Source organism: Schistocerca serialis, chromosome 5, assembly GCF_023864345.2.
Source record: "Schistocerca serialis cubense isolate TAMUIC-IGC-003099 chromosome 5, iqSchSeri2.2, whole genome shotgun sequence".
Taxonomy (NCBI): domain Eukaryota; kingdom Metazoa; phylum Arthropoda; class Insecta; order Orthoptera; family Acrididae; genus Schistocerca; species Schistocerca serialis.
Genome location: NC_064642.1, coordinates 660,031,615 through 660,044,604, shown reverse-complemented (window position 1 = coordinate 660,044,604; position 12,990 = coordinate 660,031,615). Strand labels below are relative to the sequence as shown.

At 43.8% G+C, this 12,990-nt stretch overlaps 1 protein-coding gene across 1 annotated transcript in view; it reads right to left on the bottom strand.

Moving 5' to 3' along the window:
* LOC126482161 (nephrin-like) overlaps positions 1-12,990 on the bottom strand; it is a 668,749-nt gene that overhangs the window by 252,457 nt on the left and 403,302 nt on the right. Inside the window, exon 8 of the mRNA XM_050106138.1 lies at positions 9,893-10,044. Within this exon, the coding sequence (XP_049962095.1) occupies positions 9,893-10,044 (152 nt within the window). The remainder of the gene's footprint in view (positions 1-9,892; positions 10,045-12,990) is intronic.

Sequence of the window (12,990 nt, the reverse complement as noted above, 5' to 3'; positions counted from 1 at the left end):
TCAGCCAATAAGATTAACCTTTCATGATCAATTTCGCGCGCAAACCACCTTACTCCAATCAGCACTCGCAGATGCACCTACGTCACTTCATATTGCAAAATTTCACAAAATGTTCCACAAATCCAAACCAAACGAAAATTAAAAGAACACTATTCTTGAAATATCCTTTAGAACTAAGTATCCTCTTACTATCTTCCTGGCTACCTTATTAGAAAAGCTGGCACTCCTAGACATATGTCATCCACCAATTACGGGGACTCACAGTTTTCAGGACATCCTGGTTACACAACACTTGTTAGTTACGGATGGTGTAATACATTATAATATTGAAATTTGACGTATGTCCCCACATACACACTCACATTCACTCTCATCTAGTCCCACCTAAACACAATATATAAATACCAACTTTTACACTATTATTTCCATTCCGAAAGTAAAATTAGTACAAGTTTAGAATCAAAATTCCTTAAAAGTAACTTATGCGCACTGAGAGTGCTGTTATTGTTTTCAAATAACAAAGAAACTTAAACTGTCAGGATTCCTATCTTAATTTACTTTACTAAGTGTCAGTTAAGTATTTTTATAGGTTTCATATATTTCCAAAACTATTAAAAGTACCCGCACGAAAATTTTACACACTGTTCTTCTAAATTATAAAAGTTCCTACGCCAAATTTTAAAACAATTAAAATTATAGTTATTTAGTTTCTTGGGTGAGATTAATAAGTGATCATAGTACGCTCCACACAGAGCAGTTCTCACGGTCCGCACACCGCGACAGATGGCATTACGACACCAGCAGCCGACTACACAGTGGCGGGGGCTGGAAGCTTCATTTCCAGCCTCCAATACAGTTGACTTCATGGAATGAAACTTACTGCAAAACTCTGCTGCCATGTAAATAGTTGCGATGATAGAAGCGGCAGAAAATGGTATGAAGGGATTAGGATTCGTTATGAATAGGTAACTGGGGCAGCGGGGGAGTCGCTGTGAACAGGGTTGTTCTCATCAGAAATAACAACAAACCAACAGCGACAACATTAGTTCAAGTTTATATTCCAACGTCGCAAGTAGAAGATGAAGAGACATAGAAAGTATATGAGGATATTCAACTAGTATCCAGTATTCAAAGGGAGATGAAAATCTAATCGTCATGACGGATTTGAATGTGGTTGTAGGGAAAGGAGAGAAGGGGTTACAGCATAATATGGGCTCAATGCTAATAATGAGAGAGGAGAAAAACTAAGTTCTGCAATAAATTTCAGCTGGTAACAGCCAATATTCCGTTCAAGAATCACACGAAAGGCAAATGTACTTGGAAAAGGCTGGGAGATAGGGGAAGTATCTGAGTTACATTACATCGGGGTCAGTTAGAGATTCCGAAATCAGATACTGGATTGTAAGGCGTACCCAAATGCAGATATAAACTCATTTCATGACTTAGTAGTGATGAAGCGTTGGCTGAAGTATAAGATACTACGGAGGAAGAATCAGTGTGAAAAGAAGTGGGGTAAGCAAAGTCTAAGCACTGAAAGAGTGCGCTAGAAGTTCTCTGCAGCTATATACACTGCGATAAAGAATAACTGTCCAGGAAGGTTCGTTGAAACGCAATTGACATCTCTAAAAATGGCAATCATATAAGTTCGGAAGGAAAAACATACATACAAGGAAGGGATAGATCTGTGAAAAAGCCATGTGTAAAAGAAGAAATACTTCAGTTGAATGATGAAAGGAGGAAGCACAGAAATATTTATGGGAATGTAGGAATACAGAAATTCAAGTTATTTGAGAAAGAAAAAAATAGGAAATATAAGGAACCTAAAAGGAAATAGCTGCATGATAAATGTGAAAAATCGAATAGGAAATGATTGTGGGAGAAACTGACTCAGTTTACAGAAAAGTCTAAACAACCTTTGGTGAATTTAAAAGCGAGAGTGGTAACATTAAGTGAGCAGCGGTAAAGCCACTGTTAAAAGTAGAGGAGAGACAGCAGATGGATGGAAAGACTACGTTGAAGGCCTCTGTGAAGGAGAGGACTTGTTTGATGACGTCATGTGAGCAACACTAGGCAACAGGAAAGAAACAGGGCATCCATTATTAGAATCCGAATTTAAAAGAGCTTTGTACAACTTAATAACAAATAACTCCGAAGACACAGACAATATTCCATCGAGATTTCTAAAATCACTGAGAAATGGATATAAAACGGCTACTCATGCTGGTGTGTAAAATGTATGTGATTGGCCATATACCATCGGACATTCCGAGGAACATCATCTACACAATTCCGAACGTAGCGAGAGGCGAGAAGTGAGATAATAATCGCCCGCTCATATTAATAGCTCATTTATCCAAGTTGCTGACAAGAATAATACACAGAAGAGTGGAAAAGAAAACTAAGGTTCTTTTAGAAGATGATCAGTTTGGTTTAGAGAAGGCAGAGGCACCAGAGAGGCATTTCTGAATTTACATTTTGTGGTGTAACGTATGTACGGACAATATGAGACGGTAGTTTTTAGTTACAGGTGGTACAAAGACAGACGATTAGAACAAACTTTACTGATAGTCTACAATCACGTTTTATAAAGATATAATTAAGAAATAATATTACTGAAGAAATAAAAAGCGGTATTAATAAAAATGAACGTTTCTTGACATATTATATCTTCTGCACGTATTCTGTGTTCTCGAGTGAACTGCACGTTATGCAGTGTTTGTTTTAATTATTCACGACAAAATTTTTATATTTTACTGAAATATACTTCAAGAAGTCAAATATTGTCTTCTTGAATTGTTTGGAAACCAGAATAAAAGTAATAATCAGTAATGGAATAGAAAAAAACAAGGTGGAAAAGTCCGATCGCCCACCATTAGAATTGCTTATGGCATAAAGTCGTCACTGAGAATAAATCGAAGAAAGGCGAAAGTAATGAGAAGTACCAGAAATGACAACAGTCACAAGCTAACCATCAGATCAGGGGATCACTGGCACGCAACATCCGTCTCAGGCTGTCTGTGGCAGCAGGGATGGGGCCAAAGAGACTGAACATCATTCGTGTTGTTAACTTTATCTGAACAAAACACTCGAAGTTACATTCACTAAACATCTCTTGGAAAAAACACTCAAGTGGTACTGACTACTAAGAAACAGAATAATTTACAAACACAAACCTATACCTGACTGGCTAATAGCAAACAGATAAAGTACAATAATAAAAATTGTAGCAGTACAACAAAAGAGCCAAAAATTATTTCTCGAAAGAAAGTAAGATTTACAATCTAAAGTAGAAGCATACTCCGCAAATAAGCTCCGTTTGTGAAAATAACTACACGCCGGATAGCAAAGGTGCGCAAGGCACACGGAAAATATCCAGGCAAAATAGTTGTTAAATATTACGCCCTGAATGGTACAAAGAGTCAGTGAGAATCTTCATTACATTAACAGATCTAAAATCTCCTATGTTTAGGTAGTTCAAAAACCAACATTACATACAAGCAGTAAGATTTACAACCATTCATTTGGCCTAGCCACACTTGAATAAACACCTTTAAGTACATAAATCTAGTAATTACTCAATCGGTAAAATAGGCGATTAACACTTGAACAATTTATATGAGCTAGAAAAAAAATTAAAGGAGAATTCAAGTAGGCGCGCATTGATTAAGACACAAATAAATTCATCGACGTGCTACACAACCTTGGCAACCTTGGCTTGGCAAGGTGTGGTGGACTCGAAGGCATGAAGTGGTGCAGAACCACCTGCTCCCGGTTGGCCGTTCGTTTGAGCGCGGACTTTGCTCCGCATTTGGACGCTGCGCCTGCTCTATCAGCCAGGCATATTTCACCCAAGTCCAAAGAAAAGAAACATAAATTGTAGCTTAATAACAGAGGAGTACGGAATTTAATCCAGAAATTGTGCCCGGCGTCTGCTATAGACCGAAAGCCACGCATGACAGTCAAAATTACAACAAGAAAAGTAAAATGGTTCAAATGGCTCTGAGCACTATGGGACTCAACTTCCGAGGTCGTCAGTCCCGCCGGCCAGAGTAGCCGAGCGGTTCTAGGCGCTACAGACTGGAACCGCGCGACCGCTACGGTCGCAGGTTCGAATTCTGCCTCAGGCATGGATGTGTGTGATGTCCTTAGGTTAGTTAGGTTTAAGTAGTTCTAAGTTCTAGGGGACTGGTGACCTGAGTAGTTAAGTCCCAGAGTGCTCAGAGCCATTTCAACCATTTTTTTCATCAGTCCCCTAGATCTTAGAACAACTTAAGCCTATGTAACCTAAGGACATCACACACATCCATGCCCGAAGCAGCATTCGAACCTGCGACCGTAGCGGTCGCGCGGTTCCAGACTGTAGCGCCGGGAACCATTCGGCCACCCTGGCCGGCCCAAGAAAAGTAAGTACATAATTTTTCTATAAGTTAATGGAGTCAAATCAGTGAAACTTGTAAGGCGGCCAAGATCTAAACACAGTTCCTAGTGCGGTTACCGAACAATAAGTTCGACTGCCAACCACAAATACTACCACACTCGTGCCATGTGGGCGAGAGGTAAATGAGTAACTGCCACACGTCGCGGAACACTTAACCCCAGACTGAGAGCAGACATTGGATACCCTTTTGAATAACATTACAACCACGTATAATATACTAGTAAAAATCTCAAAATAGAGCCCTCACTGAAGAAAAAAAATGTACCGTGAATCTTGGTAGGGTAAACAGTCAATAAGACAATGAATTAAACTTTTCTCCAATAATAGTACATTATTACAAGCAGAGTGCGGCACATGGAATGAACCCACTTGACATATAATGTGCGACGCGACAAATCCGACGCCTTACAGCAGCCAGATAGGAAGTTGAGACCGAGCTTTGCAATTAACACTCAGATTGGAGAATAAAATAAAAAAAAGCTAATTCAGTAGTTTTATAGGAATATACGCGTAACCTTCCTGCAAAGAGACAGAAGCAGGATCAATAAGCAGAACTTTGATACGGAACCGGACGTGAACCTCAAATAAGCAACCATAAAACTACCGAACTAAATCGCCAAAATACTGGTACAGGAAATGAAAATTACACGTGAGGCTACTGCCGATGCCCGACTTCGCTTGCATGCCATAAACGAAATAGGAAGCTCACGAAACATACCCGTGTAACGGTATAGAAAGAACAGCTTGGAGCCGACACACAACTTGAACACAGCGGCGGTCCTACGACCGCCTCTAGAGCCGATCGGCCGCTGAAACACACAACATTCTCTTTCCCTCAGCACACGCCCTACACGTACAAAGGTCTACAGCCAACCGCAAGCGGGGTAATAATGGTTCGCAGCACAGGAACTCGCCTGAGTGTCTCTTCGTGGTATCGCTGCTACACTTAGAGGCTGTGACTGTTAACTGACGGCACCTAACTCAACCCTCCGTCAGGTTCCAGCTCAGCCACCTTACTCCGAGCCAACTGTTTCACCCTACCGGTCGCACCCTCACTGCCCTCGCACCTCCAATATCTGCGCGAGCCACGCCCTCCCAAATCAAAGATGTTCTACTAGAGACAGTGGTGCCACCTATCGATCACTCAAGTAGATGAAGTTAAGGAATTTTGCTACGCAGGTAACAAAATAAATCAAGTTTGACGGGGCAAGGGGGACGTAAAAAGCAGACTAGCACTTGCGAAAAGGGCATTCCTGGCCAAGAAAAACGTACTAGTATCAGACATAGGTCTTAATTAGAAGAAGAAATTTCTGAGACTGTACGTTTGCAGCACAGCACTGTATGGTAGTGATACAAAGACTGTGGGGACAACCGGAACAGGAGAGAATCGAAGAATTTTAGATGTGCTACTACGGAAGAAATTTGGAAATTAGGTGGACTAATAACGTAATTATTGAGGTTCTTTGCAGAATAGGCAAGGGAAAGAACATACTGTTCAAATGTATGTGAAATCTTATGGGACTTAACTGCTAAGGTCATCAGTCCCTAAGCTTACACACTACTTAACCTAAATTATCCTAAGGACGAACACACACACCCATGCCCGAGGGAGGACTCGAACCTCCGCCGGGACTAGCCGCAGAGTCCATGACTGCAGCGCCTAGACCGCTCGGCTAATCCTGCGCGGCAGAACATAATGGATACAATGACAGGAAGAAGGGACAGGATGATAGGACATCTTTTAAGACATCGCGATAATACCTTCAATGGTACCAGACGGCATTGTAAAGGTTAAAAACTGTAGAGGAAGACAAAGATTTAAATATATCCAGCAAATAATTGAGGACGTAGTGACAGCGGCTACTCTGAGACGGCCGGCCGAAGTGGCCGTGCGGTTCTGGCGCTGCAGTCTGGAACCGCGAGACCGCTACGGTCGCAGGTTCGAATCCTGCCTTGGCCATGGATGTGTGTGATGTCCACAGGTTAGATAGGTTTAACTGGTTCTAAGTTCTAGGGGACTAATGACCTGAGAAGTTGAGTCCCATAGTGCTCACAGCCATTCGAACCATTTTACTCTGAGACGAAAACGTTGGCACAAGAGAGGCATTCGTAGGGAACCGCGTCAAACCAGTCACAAGACGGTTGATTTAAAAACAGAAAGTGGGGTCTCAATCCAGCACCGCTTCTGCAAGTGACACTGTAGGTTTCAGGTACACACAACGGTACCACGTGCCGCAAGACTCCAGACTTTGCGGCATGGAATCCAAGAGGACCCGGATATGTTGCTGGGAACATTTGCAGGTACATCCACAAACCATCGACAGTGGTTGCAGGAGGAACAAAACAATTTGCCGCCGTATTACATTCCAGATATGTGTCATGGGCTTGTGAGACGAACGTGCAAGCCAGGGAAGTGGCGGTACCTGCATTTCTTCGAAGAAGTTTTTCACGACTCTGTCGCAAGTAGTCCACTGTTCAGCCGAAATCGGGCATGTGGAATTGCCAGCAGGAGGATTATAGTCACGGGCTGTAAAACGTCCATGACATAGAGGCTGCTATTCAGATTGGCCTTAATGCCTAGGAGGCGAGGTCGCATTTATGGACAGTGGCGCCCCTACGCATCATATCTAATGTTTTCTCGCTGTGTCGGTCGGCGATGCAATCTGCACATCTGCATTCACTACTGTAGCGTCTAATATGTTTGCAACCATGACTGTAGTATAAATTTAAGCAGAACTTGTCCGAAAACAGTATATTTTGACACTCGGAACCCTAGTGATCGAGTTCATCCGCCCACTGTAGTCTGAAACGTAGGTGGTTTCATGTGAATGGAAGTCGAAACAATCGCTTCTGTGCCACAAGACCAGTCTTCAGTACGTCTTAAGTCATTTGAATGCTCCAACATCGAATAAGCACTGTGATCAGACTTTTCCTGCCCTTTACGTCCATTCAGACAAAGTGACAATCACTCAGCTGTGTGGTCCAATACCCGCTCGTGGCAGTGTATGACAGTCTCCCCTCCAACGGTTACATACACGTACCACTGTCGTGGTTCCACGCCATGTGTAAACCGCAGTGTCTCGGTAGAACAAATACGATTCCCAGATACTAATCATTCTGTATACCCGCCAGGGTAGCTGAGAGCGCTAATACTCTGCTTCCTGGACTCGGGTACACGCATCAGCCCCGAATCGAATCCGCCCAGTGGATTAACGACGAAGTCCGGTTTGCCGCCCGCCTGGGTGTGGTTTTTAGGTGGTTTTCCACATCCCGCTGGGTGAATATCGGGCTGGTTTCCACGTTCCGCCTGTTACACAACTCACAGACATTAGAATACGTTCGGACTATTTCATGACTTACACTAGATGCAGACAGCTGGGGTACACTACTTCCGTCCCGGGGTTTTGGGGTGGTGGCAGGAAGGGCATCTGGCCACCCTCTGTCATTAACACTACCAAATCCTTCATAACAAGGCCGACCCCGCGTTGGAGTGGGACAAGGCCCAAAGAAAGAAAGAAAGAAAGAAGATACTAACCATTCTGCCTGTTCAAACTCACTAACATGCTGATATTGCGCCCTTTGACGTAGATGGAGCACGCTGGCACTTGCTTTCACGTTTCCACTTTGTCTGGCAGTTCGATGGCGACTGAGTGTGCCGTAACACTTACCTGCCTGGTAACAGAGAAGAGGGTGCTGTTTGGTCTATATTAACACTACTTCCCTGCGGTCTTATACATTTATTATACCAGGTGACTATAATATTCTGAGTGTTCCAGTGTAGGCTGCATACATCGCAGGACGCTGAAACATCGCAGACATGTTCATTGTTGGTTGTGCTTGCATAGTATGCTGAAAGAATTATAGATCCACTGTCTGCCACCAGGTGAAAATACGGCGCTCTTAGCAGTCAGGAAGTGGGTATAGTAAGAGGGTAAGAACGATCGAACACATGATAACGGTGGATCTGGTACGTTTATTACGAGACGGTCGCAAGTTACAACATGTGCTCAGTATAGTCTTCCGACTCAGCAACAATCTGCATCTATAACGTGGCATGGTCGACAGTTGATCAGAGCGTATCCAGTGTAAGCAAAGTGATGTGTCATCGTATGCCATCCTTCAGGTCATGAAGATTCCCGATATTTCCGTGAGAGATGTGATCTTTCAGATACCCCCCAACAAGCAGAAGTTACATGGAGCTAATCAATCAGTCGGTGCACCTCGAACGTCACACATTTTGAAACTGCCTAGAGATGATGTGGTCGTTACCGACGGTTTCTTGATGCAAAGTGACATGTGGTATCACACCTTGTTGCATGAAAATAGTGGTAAGGACACTGTTGCGTTCTTGCGAAGCTGGAATCACGTGTTGCACGAGGAGGTCCTTCAAACGTGTAGATGTTACTGAGCACGTAACAGGCACATGACGTTTCATCTTCTCGAAGAAAAATGAGATTTAGGAAAAAACACACAGTCACACATGCTGAATGCGTTCGATGTTTCTGCACAAGATTCGCGGAGTAGGACACCATATATAGCAAGCAGGTCTGTGCATTCACTGTACTGTGCAGAGTAAGGCGTGCCTCGTCTATCGACAGAATTTTCTCCAGCTACATGTCATCCATTTCCATACCCGTGAAAGAAGGGCTATTTAGGTTATTTTGGTGCTTCGTTTGGTACACATTTTGAATCTTGTGGAGCGACCAGCGTAAAAAGGAGTGCAAAACCTTTTCAACTGTTGGCCAGGAAAAAGACAGTTCCCACAACACCACCTAACTCACACGATTCTTCAAATTTCTGGGTCATATTTTTCATCCCATTTATTGAGATGAGGCTTCTTTCACTGATACTCCCGTAAGGAAGCGCTGTTATTGTTGCCAAGCTGGTAAATCAACTTCATCAGCAGGGCACAGAGTTTCTTGTGTGCAGACATTGAATATTGTACATAAAACTTCAACCTTCTGAAAGCTTATGTCAACAGTCACGTCACAAACTAAATCAACATCTGTCGCCAAGTGATAAACAGCTTACAAACATCAAAACAGGGAACATTTCACACACTGACCGTTGACATCGCCATATTTTCAGCTGGTGGCAAAAAGCGGAATTATCTTTTCAGTATACTACGCACGTGGGCCAATTAATGAAGATACCTACGATGTTTCAGCATCCTGCAACGTATACAGCCCGCAATGCATCCTTCGGAACACCATCAGTTTGAATATTTTACCAGCCAGTAGTTCCACTATTGTAAACGTTGTCCCATTCATTTTGCGTGTTCCAATTTTCACAGACAGTGGTGTTGTTTACGAGTGAAGTAAACGTCTGCATATATGTGTTGTGTTACCTGTGCTTAAAGCGTATTACTGTGAGATACCGAACATCATTGTAACAGTGATCTACCGCCGAATAAATGTATTACAGCTACTACTATCCTGTGTCAGCAGCACTCACCGACTCGACGGCGCCCTGCAGCATGGTGCTGTCCAGCCACCAGGAGATGCGGGCGGGCGGCCGCGACCCCACGGAGCGGCAGGTGAGCTCGTAGCTGCGGCCGGCCGACAGCGGCTGCTCGCTGCTCAGGATGCTCGCCGACAGCGGCCTGACTGCAACACCACGCGTGCCGCGTACAGGCACCGTATCCACACTCCACCGGCACCGTGCGCGACGCAGAAAGTACGCCCGCGTCACGTTTCCCGATGGCTTAGCACAACAATCCATACTAAAAATTTGTGGACAGATCTTTAACGCAGTGTGTCATTGAAACTGCATATTTTCGTAATAAGCCGGTACACACTACAAACAAACGCACACACACACACACACACACACACACACATACACACACACACACATATACACATTAAAGAGAGAGAAAGAGGCAAAAACCACGCACCACGAAGAAGTTATCCGAATGTGACGGAAATCAATAGATATCATATGCATGCACAGACAATCAAATTACTAAAATCTCAGAAAAAAATGAACAATTATACGGAAGAAAGAGCTCTATAGAGTCGGAAAGTCAATAACACCTTGGTGCATCTCTGGCTCTCATGCAAGCAATTATTCCAATTACAAAACGATCTAGTGAGAATTTCTCTATGGAGCGGAAAGTGCCAATTAGCACAAAACAAAGAAAAGTGCGAGATCATCCACATGGGTACTAAAAGAAATGCGATTAATTTTTGGTATACGATAAATCCCACAAATATAAGGGCTGCCTTTTCGACTAAATACCTAGGAATTACAATTACGAGCAGCTTAAATTGGAAAGACCACATAGATAATATTGTTGGGAAGACGAAACTAAGACTGCGCTTTGTTGGCAGATCACTTAGAAGATGCGACAAACCCACTAAAGAGACAGCCTACATTACTCTTGTCCGTCCTCTGCTGGAATATTGCTGCGCGGTATGGGATCCTTACCGCCGGCCGCGGTGGCCGTGCGGTTCTAGGCGCTGCAGTCCGGAACCGCGGGACTGTTACGGTCGCAGGTTTGAATCCTGCCTCGGGCATGGATGTGTGTGATGTCCTTAAGTTAGTTAGGTTTAAGTAGTTCTAAGTTCTAGGGGACTGATGATGTTAAGTCCCATAGTGCTCAGAGCCATTTGAACCAGCCATTTGGGATCCTTACCAGGTAGTACTGACGGAGGACATCGAAAAAGTGCGAAGAAGGGCAGCTCGTTTCGTGTTATAGCGCAGTAGGGGTGAGAGTTTCACTGATTTGATACGCGAGTTGAGGTGGCAGTCACTGAAACAGGCGGTTTTCCCTGCGGCGAGACCTGTTTACAAAATTTCAATGACCGACTTTCTCTTCCGAATGCCTAAATACTTTGTTGACACCCACCTACGTAGGGAGAAATGATCATCATAATAAAATAATAGATATCAGAGCTCGAACGGAGAGATTTAGGTGTTCCTTTTTCTCACGCGCCATTTGAGAGTGGAATGGTAGAGAAGTAGTATGAAAATGGTTCGATGAACCCTCTGACAGACACTTAAGTGTGAATTGCAGAGTAACCATGTAGATGTAGATGTAGATTCGGTTTGTCACTGACTGACTGAATTGTTGGATGTCCTCCTGATAGATACCTTATCAAATTCTGTCCAGTTAGCACCTTTGACCCTCAAATTTCCCCGATGATTGGAGAGCCCTGGCCATAATGCTCCCAATTTTCTCAGTTGGCGTGAGATCTGCCGACTCTGCTGACCAAGTCACTTTTTGGCAAGCACGAAGACAAGCAGTAGAAACGCTCGCCTTTATCTTGCTGAAATGGAAGCCGAGGATTGCTTGCTATTAAAGGCAACAAACCAGAGTGTAGAATATCGTCGACGAACCGCCGTGCTGCAAGGCTGCTGAGAATGACAATTAAAGGGGATCTTACTCTCAGATGAAATACCACCCAGACCATAACTCCCAGATGTGCTGCATGGTGGGTGAAATCAGTCTGGTGTCCCACTACTGTCCGTGGTGTCTCCTGACATGTCTCCAGTGGTCATCGGGTCTCATTTCAAAGCAGGACTCATCACTGAAGGGAATTGTACTTCAGTCGATGAGATTCAAGGCTCAATTTACCAGAATCCACTGCAAGCAGGCTTGTCAGTGTAGAGATCTTGACAGTAGTCAGCTTAACGGACACCGATAGCTCTGCCCACTTTCTGTGAGCCGCCTGTTGGTTGACGCCGTTGTGGTCACTGACACGCCAGTTGCACGTCGGATTGCTGATACTGATGAATCCAGTGCTCTGAGCGCCTCTTTCACGACTGCTCAGTCCTCATGTTCTGCCGTCTGTCTACGGCGATCGCTCCTTCTTCACGTTAAGCTCGGCCATGGTCCACCAATTCCTGCCAACATTACTGAATCGCTCCTATAACAACGAGAGAGTCACCGATTTATCCAACCGGCTTTTTTGAGCACAACTGCTACACCTCCTCTCTCAAATGCTGAAACCTACTTTTATTGTTCACGCAGCTGTCTACGAGGCATTGTTACTGTCCAACTGAGCAAACGTAGTGAAATTCGCTGTGTCTTTATACCCTGGTGTAGATATGTGCCCTGTTTACTATCCTTGCAGCTGCACGGTCAAACTGCGATACAGCGTCACACATTCATCCATCCGCCGCCAAAGCTTACAATTTTTCATTTTCCGTCGATATCTGTGTGAAAATCAATTTGTGATCGATATCCATAGGTCGTTAATGGTGCGTCGTCCTTTTAGTTAAGAGTATATTAACACGAAAAACACCGAACAAGGCTTGTGAGCTACACAAACACTGAAATCATCCGGGTGACTGCTCGGTTTGCTCCTGTCAGCTATTCAGAGCACCGGACACGTTACCTCATCAGCTAACCACAACACAGCAGACACGACTGAGGTTGTTGTTAGGTTGGGACCAAATGGCAGAACTTAAATTGCTGCTGGTTTCACTTAGAGAAATTAAGAACGTTAGCTGTAACAAATATTTGCCTATAAATTGCTACGAGTGAATCGAGCTACAGTTAAATTAATAACCTTTGTTGTCACAAATGTTTGACTGTTTTTTGGAAT